The 15,312-nt window shown below is 42.2% G+C and overlaps 1 protein-coding gene across 1 annotated transcript in view; it reads left to right on the forward strand.

Annotated features, from left to right (window-relative positions):
• USP43 (ubiquitin specific peptidase 43) overlaps positions 1-15,312 on the forward strand; it is a 94,073-nt gene that overhangs the window by 14,808 nt on the left and 63,953 nt on the right. Inside the window, 1 exon segment of the mRNA XM_077165964.1 lies at positions 8,891-8,994. Within this exon segment, the coding sequence (XP_077022079.1) occupies positions 8,891-8,994 (104 nt within the window).

The following is a 15,312-nucleotide window of genomic DNA, read 5'->3' on the forward strand; positions in this document are numbered from 1 at the left end:
CCTGACCTGATAGGCTGTATTCTTATCTCTAAATACCAGTCTGTACATATATAAAAGATCCGCTCAAAATCCAGAAATAACAATTATCACACCAGACTGAATGTGGCTGCTGTAAGAGCTTACAGTCTAGACCCCAGTTTTCTTATAAGTATTTTCTAAGTGAGATCATACCATATTTGTTCTTTTGTTTCTGGCTTATTTTGCCACACCAAAAAAAAAAAAAAAAAAAAAGCCATATCATTCTTTACCCTGTATTCTGATTTACCTTAGTCCTATCCAGATCAGCTTCATCCGTATCTCTAGTTGAAGTCTGATCACTTTTCAGTTGCTATCTGGGATAATGCTGACTTTTATAGCTGTGCAGCTCTAACTCTGAGTCTCAGGTGTCACACAGATACCCAAAGATCCCAGGAATGGCCAGATTATACACAAAGAGTACAACATCTCAGAATTTAGAAATAACAGTCACAGCCCCAGAAAAGATGTGACTGCTGTAACAACTTACAATCTAGGAACTTTACAATAAGCCTTCACCTGAAAACCTAAGCTCTCTATTTCAATTCTCAGAGTTTATGTATTATAGTTAGTCCATATGAGAGAGGCATGATAACATTTGTCTTTTCGTTTCTGACTGGCACTTAATTTTATGAAGGCTTATTAATGCGACATGTCGCTTCTCTCTTGTGACTTTGAGAATTCTCTCTTTATCATTGGTATTTGACAGTTTGATTATAACATGATAGATTACGGGTCTATTCGGGTTTGCCCTGTTTGGAGTTTGTTGAGCATCTTGGATATGTATATTCATGTCTTTGTTCAAATTTGAAAAGTTTTTGACCATTATTTCTTTACCTATTCTCTCTTCTCCAGCTGGGAATCCCATAGTCCATGTGTTCTAGTTTGCTAGCTGCTGGAATGCAACACACCAGAGACAGATTGGCTTTTAATAAAAGGGGATTTATTTTGTTAGTTCTTCAGAGGAAAGGCAGCTAACTCTCATTTGAGGTTCTTTCTTACGCGGGAAGGCACAGGGTGATCTCTGCCGGCCTTCTCTCCAGGCCTCTGGGTTCCAACATCTTTCCCTGGGGTGATTCCTTTCTGCATTTCCAAAGGCCTGGGCTGAGCTGTGAGTGCTGAGATGAGGTGTGCTGAGCTGCTTGGGCTGTGCTACCTTGCGCTCTCTCATTTAAGCACCAGCCAATTAAGTCAAACCATTCATTATAGCAGGCAGGCCTCCTAGCCGACTGCAGATGTAATCATCACAGATGAGGTTCACGTACCATTGACTCATGTCCGCAGCAACAGAACTAGGCGCCTTCACCTGGCCAAGTTGACAACTGAATCTAACTACCACACCATGTATTGGTACACTAGATGGTATCTCACAGGATCCTCAGACTCTGTTCACTTTCTTCCATTCTTTCCTCTTTCTGCTCTGCAGACTGGATATTTTCAATTGCATTATCTTCAAATTCCTTGATTCTTTCTTCTGCCAACCCCAATTTGCCATTGAGCTTCTTAGGGAATTTTTAATTTCAGTTCCTATGGCCTTTGGCTATGTTGAGTTCCTTTTCATAATTTCCACCTTTCTATTGATATTCTCTTTGTGTACTTCAATTGCTTCCCTGATTTCCTTTAGTTCTCTGTTCATATTTTCCTTTAGCTCTCTGAGTATCTTTAGGATCAGTTTTTAAAAAGTGTTGCTCTGGAATGTCCCAGGTGTGGCCCTCCTCAGTGATGGTGTCTAATACTTTAATGTTCTCCTTTGCCTGGGCCTTCGCTTCCTGTTTCTTCATATGTTTTGTAATCTTTTGTTAGAACCATATATTTTGATATTTTAGTGTGTTATTACTGAATTTAGACTCGGAGGTGTCTGTTCCTTAAGCTAATGGTATGATAGAGATTTCCTTGAATGCTGGGAGCTAACAGGAAAAAAAAAAGATGACAATGAAGAAGAAAGGAAAACACCTTTCCCAGTCTTTGCAGATTGACCTGTACTAGTGCTCTCCTTTAGAGAATAGCTCCCAGCTAAAGTGTTGGGGTGTCCCTCATCCTTTCTGCAAGCATCTTGTCTTGGGCATGAGCATGAGGCCCTAGGAATCACCTTTACACAGTTCCGAATGTCCCCCCTTCCACAGGAAACAGTCCCCTCACATCCCGGGCTCTGCACTGCATATCCTCCAGCTAGTAGTCCCTTGCCCCAGGCAGCCACTTGACTGCTCTCCCACAGCGTTCTGTACTAGCTGAGCTGCCTTCTACACACAAGGCAAGTTCTGGGATGGAGCGCCCCTCAGGCAGCCACGAGACAGACTAGGGAAGACACACGTGCTCCCAGCATGTACATGAGGCTTACTCTGTTCCCTTTGGAACTTGGACCAGGGGGGCTACCCTGGGATTTGGGCTGGCTCTGTGCTGAGTGGAACCTACTATTGCTTTTAAGATGCCTTTTTCTTGATCCAGTGCTCTCCACATTACTGCAGTCCTTTCACTGTTTTCTGAAACTTTGAGAAGAGCTTCTGCCAGGTCTTGCTTATAGTTCAAAGATAGGATTACAGAGCCCTGAAAATCTCACTCTCCCATCTTGATCAGAGTGGGTAATGACATATTACTTTTTTGTGTGTTGTAGGACTGATGCAGACACAGCCATCACAGTTTCTTTGCCAGCTTTTGTTTTGTTCAAAATCAGGGCATTTTATTTCCATTCCTCTCAGGAATCTATGAAGAACCCTCTTCCCATCCCTTCATTATTATCTTAGAATCTGTCATGGTAGAGTAATGAAAAATGAATGGCTCAGGAAGCTGAGTCATTTTTTTTTAACTTGTGCACATAGCCAGCTGTTATCTTTCTGTTTCTCTTTGAAAGTGACAGCTTGCAGCTTTAATAAAAGAATACAACCAGATATGTCTTAAATCAGAAGAGGCCTATTTTAAACAATGATAAAGTGTTATTAAAAGCCAAAAGTGTGACACATCTGCAGAAATAGTCCGAATGCTTAAGACAGCGTTAAGAGGTTGCCTGAATCCATGGGACAAGGAAAGTACTGATTGTTCTGTACTCTCTACTCTTTAGGTCAAGTCTTGGAGTGTATTCCTGCCATTCATGGAGCACTTCTATGGTTATTATCCCCATTTTATAAATGGTAAGCCAAGACGCAGAGCTTGGAAAACCTTCCCAAAGCAACACAGTTAAACAAGGAAAGAGTCAGGATGCTAGCCCAAGGACGTCTGACTTGAAAACCTATCATCTTATATTTAAAATAACTGCTTCATCCCCAAAACACACAAACGAAACAAAACATCCAATTAGCACCACAACAAATCCTTGGAGGACCACACACACACCCAGTGATCATTGTGGCTTATCTGCGTTGTGGGATTATGGGTGATTTTCCTCTTATTTTCAGAGTCTTTTAGTTGCAAGTGACAAGTTTCACTTGATCCAAGTTAAAGGGGAATTTATTGACTTTTATAACTAGGAAGTCTCTCCAGGGAGGGCTGGATCCAACGACTTAGACAACGTCATCAGGTCTTTGCTCTCTTTGTTTCTTTTCTTTGGTTTCATTCTCAGACTGGCTTTACCCCCCTCTTTGCAAGAGGCCCCTACAATGCTCTTTAGAGCTTGGAATTTCAGAAAAAGCCCAGGAAAGGGTCTGAGTGCCCAGCTTGGTTTGTGTGTCCGTCCCTGGACATGGGGACGGCAAAATGGAATTTTCTGATTGACCAGACCTGGCTTGCACTGGGTGGAGTTCACCACCACCCAAATCATGTGGGCCAGGAAACAGAATTGGGGTGGATTGCTTCCTCAAAGCAAGGAATGCTGAACAGATAAGTGGATGTCCACTATACTGCATATTCTAACATTTACAGTGAGTGCATTTCCCATTGAAATCAGAATGCTATATTGAAAAACAGTGTTTGTTGAATATTTAAGTGCCAGGGATCTAACTTGATGCTTTGCATGATTTGATGACCTGACATGTAATTGACACTCAAACTCTTGAATCATTGAATAAATTATCATGTTTTGATATTCATAAGAATGATACTTCATTTTTTGAAGTTAATGGAAAATTAGGTTAAGTAATTTGTCCACGGTCACTCAACTTCTACATGGTGGAAACAGAATTGAACATGAGTCTATTTCAGAGTCAGTGTGTTGGATCCCTTCCTTATTATGAGAGTCTTATTCCTTCTCAGTTCCCCACCAGGGGGAGAGGGAACTTCGAGACAGGTGGTACCTCTTCTTGCTGGCTGTGTAGGAAAAGCCTCTTGACCCATTTCTTTCTTTCCTCTCCCTGGCTTGCTGTCCCCAAACTGAGTTCCATGAAGCTCCTCCTACCTAAAAAGTGGGTGGGATAGACAGTCTTCAATCTTCCTTTTCTGTCCTTAGTGGCAAGAAGAGGCATTGGGCTTAAGGGTGGGGATGATCACAGAGAGATCAAGCAACTTGCCTTGAGTCACACAGCTTATAAGTAGGGGAGCCAGGATTCAAATCCAGGAAATGTGACTCTAGACCAGGGTTTCTTAATCTTGACAATCTTGACGTTTTGGGCCAGACAAGTCTTTGTTGTTGGGGGGCGGCATCCTGTTCATTGTAGCAGTGATAATATTCCTCTACTTACTAGATGCCACTTGCTTATATCACCTCTCCCCCAAATTGTGATTACCAAAAATATCTCCAGACTTTACCATGTCCACTGGGAAGCAAAACTGTCCTCAGTCAAGAGCCTCTTCTCTAGAATCTGTTCCAGACCATTCTTCAAGATTACATTGAGTTTATTTAAGGTGAGAGGTCTTGCCAATAATTCTTTTTAGCATTTTCAAGACACAAATGAAAACAGCTATAATTGGTCTTCCAGTTTTTAATATGTATCACTACAATACAACCACTATAATACATTCTCATACAAAGAGTGGTCTTTTTATAAAGGAAATTAGAACCTGTCACTCTCTTGCTTAAATTTCTCCAGCGGTTTCCCATTGCACCAAGAACAAAATCCAGACTCTTATTTGACTGACAAAGCCCTATCCAGCTGGCCCCTGAAAACCACTCAGCCTCATTTCAGACCACTCTGCTCCTCACTTACTGTCCTGGGCCATGCTGGGCTGCTTTTTGTTCTTTAAGTGTCAATAGGATGCATGGGTACCCAGGTAAGGCCAGGGGGGTGGTGTTGGCCCAGGAGAGGAGCTTGCCCAGCCCTCAATTTGACCTGATTTGAGACCAGAGAAGATCTTTTTCTTTGTCTGGGATCAAACCCCATTCTGAAATTTGCTCTCAGAATATCAGGCTCCCTGTGGAAGCCTGGCTGTGTACACCTGAAGGTAAAGAGGAGAGCTGTTGGGATTCTTTTCCAAGAAGGAAAGTACTGTCCTTTGCTTTCCTCTGTGAATGATTTCTCTTTTTGAGGTTATTTCTGTTTTCAAAGCATGTGAAAGCCATGTAGCTAGAATTATTGAAACTGGAATAGAAAGCACTGAACCGCTTTCTCCCTGTCATCTTAATGGTCTAGCTCTTGATATTCCCTTCAGTTTAGTTATTCTCAAAATGTTCCCCCCTCGGTGACAAGGGCATACTTCTACATCCCTATTAATGCTAACACACAATCTTCTTGGCAGTTTTTTTTATAGAAAATACCCCTCTTTCAGGGCTGAAGAGAAAATAAAGTTAGGAAGAGAACCAGAATGCTGACATTTATTAATCAGCTATTATGTTCTGGGCAAGATACACATACACACATCACTTTATTTTAGTGTTAGTGCTATGAGATAAATGTGCTAGTCCTATGTCTTTTAGGTGTGGAATGGGGCTCGGTGAGGTTCTAAAACCTTGGCTAGCAGAGAATAGAACCAGCTTCATTTGACCCCGTAGTCCAATCTTTGTGAATATCCCCCTTGCTGCCTGTCATCCCAGCCTCGTCCTTGTTTTTCTCTTTTCATACTCCGCCCCTGTGTGATCCTGCCCAGAACCGCTGCAAATGCTCACATATCACCTTGATGCAGAAACATCCTGTGTCATTGGGAGTTTTTGGTTGCAAGCAATAGCGAGCAGCTTCAGTTGACTTGGAATAAGAAGGGGATGTACAGGCCAAGGGGCATGCACATAGGATTAAAGGGAAGGCTGAAGACCTAAGCTTGGAAGAGGCAAGAATGAACAGCTTCACCCTTCCCTCTGCTGGAACAAAGGTTTTCAGCCTTCTGTTCTGTTCATGCACATTCAGGGCAGGAACATCTTGTCCGTCTAGTTTGGGGCATGTCCTGACCCTTGGTAGAGGAAGGCAGGACTCCTGATTAAAGAGTAGTGTCAGTGATTGCATTTTTCACACCAGCAGGCTGCATTTCATGTTTTGTATGGGGCACAATTATCCAAGAAGGTAGGATGAATCCTGGGCAGCCAAAAAAAATAGCAAGTGTTTGCTGTGCACCCAAGATTGATTCCTTCCAGCATCCTTCGTCTGTTTGCAGCTGGACATCTGCCTGGATACTGAATCACACTCAAATCCAGAGCCCCCTTCACAAACTAACTTTGCCTTTTGACTCTCCCACTTCGGTGAATGGAAGAGTTGTGTTCTGCAGGCACCAGATCTGAACTTCACATTTGGTCATGTTTATTCCCTCTTTCTCCCTCTGCTCTTCCAGTCCAGTCTGAGTTATAACTTACATTCGTACGGTGTCCCGAATCCATCCTTCTGTTTTATTTTCATGACTCCTACTCCAGTTCGCCCTCTTGTTATCTTGACTCCTAAGCCTCCAAGCTTGCCCTTTCTCAATCCTGTGAATGGCTGGCAAGTTAAAGTATCTCTCCAAACACATAGCTACCACCTAGGTTCAAAACCCATTAGATACTCTTTATTGTTTAATACTTATCCAATGCTTACTTTGTGCCAGGCACTGTTCTAAGTATTAAATATATAGTAACTCTAATGCCCGAAACATCCCTATCGAATAGGCACTACTGTTATCCCCTTGTTCCAGTTGGGAAACCATGGAGCAAATAAAGACCTGAGGGGCTGAGTAGCTCTTGTAGCTTATGAGTGTAAGAGTAAATCCCTATAAGAGTAGGGATTTGAATTCAGGCAGTCTCACACCAGTGTCCACATTCTTAGCCCTGGTACTGTGCCCTGCCCTGATCCAGGCAGGTGTCTTTAGGACATTGAAGTCCCCACCGAACATGGCACCAGACTCACTTGCCAGCCCTGTGTTGCTTCCCTATTGAACATCCTACATTCTAGTCAAATTGGGCTCATGACCCATCTCAGTATTCCTTATTCTTATTTGTTCCAATGTTATTATCATGAAAAGTTTCAAATATACCGAAAAGTAGAAGTGATTACATCGTGAGCACTCATCATACCCAGAATCTCAATTCTACACTCTGTGCTCTACCAGATTTCTTCATCACACATGTATTCATCCATCCATCCCTCTGTCTACCATCAACCCATCTTTTTTTTTTTTTAAATCATATTAATTTTTGGATACATTTCAAAATAAGTCACAGGCATCAGTACATTTCAAATGCATTTCTGTTTCCTGGCCCTGTCATCTGCTTTCTTAAATCTGTCAACACTTGCCTCACTTTCCGCCCAGGTCTTCAACTACATCTCACTGCCTCTCAGATATGATCTCGCACCTCGATTTTCTAAGGTATGCTGTCTTATTTTCTTAAATTCTATTGTGTATAGATATAACCCAACATTGCCCATTTTTAACCATTCCCACACATTAATCGCATTCACAGTGTGCTATCACGAGCCCCATCCATGACCCAAACTTTCCACCCCAAAGAGAAACTTTGTCCCCTTTAAGCATTAACTCCGCACTCCCCATGCCCTCTCCCCCAGGGTGTGCATTCTTGATGGGGGTGGGGATTGGTTCTTGTGGGGTGAAGTGTATAAAGTACAGATATACGTACAATACATAAACAGATACAGAATATATCTGTATACAATATATCTGTGATATTAAAATTTCTTGGGTGTGGATAATTAGAAAAAGAATTGCCTACTACAGCTCTTTGGAGTGTATAATGAGAAAAAGGTTGAGAAAAAACACTGCTCTAGTGTACATTCTGTGCGCAGTCTTACGTAGATACTTAGGTGATTTTACATCCTACTAAGTTACTTTGTAAGTGGCTCTGATGCTGGAATCGTCCTCACAGAACCCCCTCCTGCAAGGACCATGATTTATACATGGCAGGGGCTCAGTGAGTAACAGTGTTCAGTGTGTGGTGGGGTGTAGGGAGGTAGATCGTAAAATTAGGGAAACTAGAAAGCTGGAGTAATTCATACTGGAAGTGGAAGGCATCTATATGAGGCTGGTGGCATTCGAGTAGGCAGGAGACCCAAGGTGTAGTAGGCTAAAAATGACTCCCACAGATACCAGATCCTAATACCTAGAACCTACAGATGCTGCCTGGTATGGCAAAGACTGTACAGATGTGATTAAGTTAAAGGGCCTGCTATGGGGTGATTCTTCTGAATTATCCAGGTGGGGCCATGTGTCATTGCAAGTGTCCACATAAAAGGGAGATTTGAGACACCCAGAGAAGACAGCAATCTGAACACAGAGCAGAGAGAGCTTCAAAGACTCTGGCCTTAAAGATTGGGTTGATGCAGCCACAAGCCAAGGAGTGCCACCAGCTGCCAGTAGTGGGAAGAGGCAAAGAACAGATTTTCCCCAAGAGCCTCTCTCTCTCTCTCTCTCTCTGCCCCTCCCAACCCCCTTTAGGGAGTCTGGGAAGTCAAGGGATTGAGTTTATTGAGTTATGGTCAAGGGAGCATACGGGCCCAGACTTTGTACAGTACAGAGTCCAGGTGATACACATTGTCTGGAAGGGGTTGAGTTACCGCAGGTGTCTCTAACCTTGCTCCCTTTCCTCATTGCTTTGTAGCTTCAGCCTGAAGTCAGTAGAAATTCTGAGAACCTCCTTTCACCGTCACCTCAGCTTTCTCTAGGCCGAAGCTTTGTGCAGAACCACTTTCAAGCCCAATATAGGTAAGAATGAGATGTGTTTAGAATTCCTCACCCAAGGGCTCAGCAAACTTATTTGATCACCCGGCTCTCATTGCCACATTTGCCCTGAGATTACAGAACCATGAGCCCCAGGAACACCCTTCTCTCCCCCATTATAAGTCCCTATCCTCACTGCTATTGCCTGCAACCTTTAGTAATTCTTCTTTCTCTTCTGTTTTCCCCATGCTGGAACTTCCATCTCCCCTTGGGGGAGGAGGGTCTCACCAGCCAGTGCTTGCTGTCACGTAGTAGAGACCCTTCCTGTTTCCTTGTTTTGGCCAGAGAGCCCAATGTAATTATCAGTTTTGAGTTTAAGAGTTCCCAAGGAAAATATGAAAGTGTAAATAATTACACAGCTTTTGACCTTAGAAGTAAGTGTTAACTTTGGGCTTTTATGTGTGATACTACAGAAGGCCATACAAAGCAGAATACTTCTAAATGTTGTAACACTTTAGTGAAAGCACTAATGCACCAGAAGGCGAGAAAGGGGAGAAATCCCCCTGGGCTTCTGGGAGGAGGTGTGTCTTTTGATGATGGGCTCTGAAGGATGACTAGGATTAAATGGGTGGGAACATATTCAACATGAAAATAAATGAAAACTTAAAGGTGGGAATGTGCCAGTGACCCGGGTTTAGGAGAAACCAGAGGTTACAGAGGAGTTGCTCTAGGCCAGATGCTTGCCCAGATATTTTCATTTAATCCTTACAAGAGCCCTAGGAGAGAGCGGTTATGATTTGGGAGGTTGGCCTCTTCCCAAGTAAGTGGCAGAACCAGGATTTGTCCTCCGGTCCATCTCCGAAGCAAAAGTCTAATTCTATTTTCTTTGTAATTCTTCCTCTTCTCTTCTGTTGCTTTTCCATCTCAGCTCATTCGTTTCTCGTGATTTTCTGTTGCTACTTCAGTTGCACAGAAGTTAAGCCCTCTTGTCCTCTATTATGGATACCAACATTTAAAAAAAATATTTTTTTCTTCTGGATGCTTAATTAAGTCATTTTCAGAGATACGTTTTTCTCTGAGTTTTCTGGATACCATTCTTTTCTTTGCTATGGAGTGTTTTCCGTAGATCTCCTAGTGCTTTTTGCTCTTACTTTTTTTGTCTTCAAGCAAGGTAACATTTTTCAGTCTTTTAGAATTATTACAGCTGTTTATTTCCATACTTCCTGCCCACTAATTTTGGGGGGTTTATATTCTTTGGGTTTGGAAAGGAAGAGGTCACATAGAATTGGCCAGAAACTGTCCTGATTTGGGATTTGTATTCAATTCAGCAATAGCTGATAGAACCAATAGAATATGATCCCTATTGCGTTCGAGGGTGATTATTTATGTAGAAAACAGATATTCTCTGAAATGCTTTGCACGAGTGCCGAAGCTGATGTCCATGGGAAGAGAAAATCCCCAGCACTTGAGAAGCTCTCTTGCCCTCTATCCCACCAGAAGGGAGACCTGAAGTATTAGCCAGAATGACCAGGGGACATTCCATTCCAGACCTTGGTTGCTTAGAATGTTGGATTATTGAAATCTCTTCTAAATGAGCTCAAATTTCACTGTTGTAGCTGAGGAAAGGCCCCCCTTATTTTCTGATGATGCAGTAACAAACTATGGGGTATGCATAAAGGAACCCTAATGTTTTAGTTTCCTGGCTACAAAAGCAAATACTGTGCAATGGGTTGGTTGAAACAACAGGAATTTATTGGCTCATGGTTATGAGGCTAGGAGATGTCCAAAACTGAGGCATCACTGAGGTGATGCTTTCTCCCAGAATGTTGTAGCATTTGGGGGCCATCTGCCAGCAAAGCTTGGTTCTTGGCTTCTCTGTCACATGGCAACATACATGGTGGCCACTCCCGGCTTTTCGGTCCCACTGCCTGCCAGCTTTGGCTGCTCCCTATAGCTCTCTCTCTCTGACTTTACTTATAAAGGACTCCAGGCTTCCAGATTAAAGCCTTGCCTAAGTCAGTGGAGCCACACCTTAATTGAAGCCACCAATTGAAGAGACCTTATTTACAATGGGTCCACACCCCCAGGGATGGGTTAAGAACATGATTTGGGGGGCACCTAGCTCTAAGCCACCACTCCTAGGTTTGGGTGGCTCCCTACCTTTTTTTCAGCCACGAATGCTACTTGTAAGTCATCTCTCTTATCTTCAGGTGCTCAAAGCAGAGGCTACTAAAAACAAAAATAAGGAGACAGGGAAAGAGTGGAGGAAGAAAAAGAAAAAATCTAGAAAGAGTGAAGAAAGGGCAGAGGGAAAGAGCTTGTTAGAGAGAGGGGAAGGGTCACCAAGATTTCTTCCAGGTAGCACCCAGCAGCATCTTGGTGAATTCACTCATTTCTCTGTTCACTCCCTTTTCTTTACCTGTTTCCCCTTTTGACACATGCACTCTTGCAGATTCCTTCTTTCAAATATTTGAGGTCCTGCTCTTGTGCTTGGTCTAAGGATGAGCCAAACATTCTGCCTGTTAGAGAGAAATACTAACCAAATATATATGCATTTCTTCTTTCTGCAATTTTTAAAAATAATTTATTTTGAAGAGCAGTAGTAGGTTTATAGAAAAATCATGCCCAAAGAACTGAGTTCCCATATACTACCACCCCCCCCAACAGTTTCCCCTATTATTAACACTTTGCATTAATGTGACCTTCATTACAATTGCTGAACCAAAATTATTATAATCATATTAGTAGCTAAAGTACATGGTTTACATTAGGGCTCACTTTTTGTGCTGTACAATTCTGTGGGTTTTTTTTTAATTTGTATTGTGACAACATATATATGTATCAATTTCCCATTTTAACCACTTTCAAGTATATAATTCAGTGGTGTTCCCTTCACAAGGCAGTGTTCCCATCACCTCCATCCGCTACCTTTATTCTTTAGGTGTTTATTCCATGCCACTATGTGCCAGGTGCTTTTCCAGGTGCTGGGAATGGAGCTGAGAATAATCCCCGGCCCCTGTTCTCATGGCGCTCACATTCTATTGAGGCAGGTGTTGGGTGAATACTCAAGTAAAAAACTTGTGACCCTGATAAGTGAGATGATAAAGAGGAAGGCAGGCTTAGATCTTTCCAGAAGGGACATTTGATTTGGGAACTGGGTGATAATGAGTCAGCCATCAAGTAATTGGGAATAGGGTATTCCAGGCGGGGAAAACTGCAAACCAAAGGTCCCAAGGTAGGGATGATCTTGGCAAGGAACAGAAAACCCAGGGGAACTGCTGGTGGCATCAATGGGTGGGAAGGGAGGCTGGAGAGGTGGGCAGGGAGCTGGCAGCTCAGGTCTTCAGGCCAGAGAAGGTGAGTGGGGTTTAGCCTCAATGCCCAGGAAGCTCCTGGAAAGTTTAAAGCTGGGGTAGTCTAACTTATCAATTTTTTTTTTAACTTATCAATTTTAAGGAATGACTTTGGTTGCTACAGGTGATGAATGGAAGCAAGAGGAGAAGCAGTCGAGATGTTGCTGCAGTCATCCTAGTTAGGGACCATGGAGGTAGAGGTGGCCATGGAGAGAAGTAGATGGGTTTGGGATATGTTTTGGGTGTAGATTCAGTAGAACTTGTTAATGGGTTTAGGGGTACAGGGTGGAGGGGCTGAGGGAAAGTTGAGAATCTAGGGTGATATCCGGATCTTTCATTACACCTGTTGAGGGCTTTGAAGGAAAAACTAAGGGTACTTTGAAGTTCAGGATGAATCAGGGAGAGATTCCTGTGGAAATGGCCCTTGAGCTGATCCAATACTGGAAAAAGTAGTTAAGACTTCCTGTCTAGGCTTGGGTTTATTATTATTATTGTTGTTGAGATAGCTTTAATGTTATTTTTGTGCAACATACAAGATTTAAAGAATGCTTCAAACACTTTTCTATCAGGAAAAAGATTCAGTCTCACATTTGAAAATAAATCAGAACAAAGAATAAAAACTGATGATTAAAACAAAATCTTTCGTGCACTAGGTTTGCCTTCCTGGAACATATAATTCCTAGAGGGTTCCTAGGTCAGATAAATCCTGAAACCCAGAGGGACCAGCCTCTCCAGGATTATCAATTGATTACATCCCCGAATCCCTCAGTGTGGACACCCCTTCTCAACATGCAAAAGTCAGAACAGGCATTCCCTAAAGATCCCTATAGAATGGGAGAAGGATTAAAGGAGGATGTGTAATAGAGAAAATGGGGTTTAACAAATGAGTACGGCTGCTGAATCACTGTATAAATATTCCTTCTAGCCTCCAGTGTTTTGAAGCAGCGAAAAGGAAAAATCTGAGATGATGGAATGGTAGCCCACAACAAACTCTTGGCATCTGCTCTGTAACTACTTGTTGAAGTGTGCTTTGAAAATTATTGCTTTTTTTCTTTCTTTGCGTTGTATATATGTTTCATTTTGCAATAAAAAAGTTAAAAAAAATAAAGAACAGACAAAACCTAAGCTCTATTCGAAAAGCAAATGAACGTAGAGATCATTGGAGCAAGTAAAATGCTTTTGCTTATTTTTAACATTTTGAGTCCTAGAATTTATTGGCTAAAATTATCAGTAAGATTAAGCCCTGGTAGTTGACTCTGGGTGATGAGTATCAGATGATCACATTCAGGACTATTCTTTACTTATATTTCAGAACGTCAGTTTTTGAATTAGTACTGTTTTGGGGAATTTGCAAGTCAGGCTTGGACTTTTGAAATCTGAGAGGTGATTTTCCACAGTGCTCAGTGGGGGACAGCTCCAAGTTGGGGTGCAGGAGTGGTGGCACTTGCCACTCCACACCCTTTCCTGCCTTCCTCTCCCCTGGGAGGGCTTGGCTGCTATGCAAAGTCTCTCTGGTGCCAGCCTTCTTTATGAAATTGAGAGATGGGAGTGTTAGTTTAGAGGTCTCCATTCATTGAAGTTCTCCTTCCTCCTTCCCAGTTCTCCCCCTTTTTAGGGGCTGAGTATATTATTTTATTTTAAAATTTTAGTTGGAGAGGAGAAGAGAGAATAGTAGCAGGGTGCTGGAGGCCATGCTCTATAGGAAAAATAATACACCTGGGGTTAAAATAAAAAAAAAAAAGAGAATAAGTTAAAGAAAGATATTCCTTTTCGTTTGTTTATTTAAATGTGGAACAGGGATTTAGAAATTTCCCAATGACAATATATATATATATATATATATATATATATATATATATCCTTCAGGCCTCTGCTGTGTCTAATTAAATGATGGGTGAAGGTGGGAGAAGGAGGAAGAGAAAATAACCACGGAGGAGACCCCAGGAACATCAAGCCCTCCTGCCGCCTGGTGCTCTCTGTCTATATATTTTTACCAAAACTTTACTGTGGTTTCCCCAAAGGGAAACTTCCCAGAGGCAGCAAGAGTGGTCAAACATTAAAAACCGGGTCTTATTTTCTGAAATCAGAAGTTGTATGTTCTCTTAACTTCTATCCAACTGAGCAGATCACTTTGGATTGTTTTGGGTTCCCTGATGTTTGTGTTCACGCTTGTCTTCGCTTTTTCTATTTTATTTGCTCGATAGAAAACCAATCAAGCAGGACTAGAGCTTTCCAGAGACTCAGGAAATTGGTTCTGATACCAGCTCTTGTTTATTTGGTGACATGGCCTGAGCATGGCCTTCTATCGGTAGGAGCTTGGACTCTGGAATGGGGAATTGTTTAGAATCCTCAAGGAAGTTAACAGATTTTAGGATAAGCAACAAAGCATGCAGAAATCCCTCAAATCTTAGAAGATTATGGTGCATTATATGATTAAGGAAATAAAATTGGAGCACTCATGTAGAATATAAAAATTGTACTTCACTTTCAGAGACACATATTAAAGTAAGGGAGTGTTAAATTTAAAAGGATTTAAAAGATATAAATAACCCTACGTATATCTGCTCTGAAACATGATGCCTCCCTCGCTTGTACAAAAGACTCTGCAGGAATGAAGACAAGCATGGACACTGGAGCCTTAGCCCAGTTTTGCCACTTAAGAGCTGTGTGTTGTTGGGCAAGATACTTAACCTCTCTGTGCCTGTTTTCTCCTCCATAAAACAGAGTTAATAATACCACCTACCCCCATAAGGTTGTTATGGGTAGTAAGTGGGTTAATATATGTACATTGCTTGGAGCAATGCCCCATGCAGGCTAAAGGCTGTTTAAACATTACCCATTACTATTAGCTGCTATTTTCCGAACGTCATTCCTTCTTCCCCTGTACAAGAAGGAGACTGGACTCCATCCACGGCCCTGTGTCCTGGCCAAGCAGTAGCATCACAGCCGGAGCTTATAAAAATACTGGCACCTGGGTCCCGCCCCACCCCAGTTGCAACAGAATCTCTGG

This window comes from Tamandua tetradactyla, chromosome 6 (assembly GCF_023851605.1).
Source record: "Tamandua tetradactyla isolate mTamTet1 chromosome 6, mTamTet1.pri, whole genome shotgun sequence".
Taxonomy (NCBI): Eukaryota; Metazoa; Chordata; class Mammalia; order Pilosa; family Myrmecophagidae; genus Tamandua; species Tamandua tetradactyla.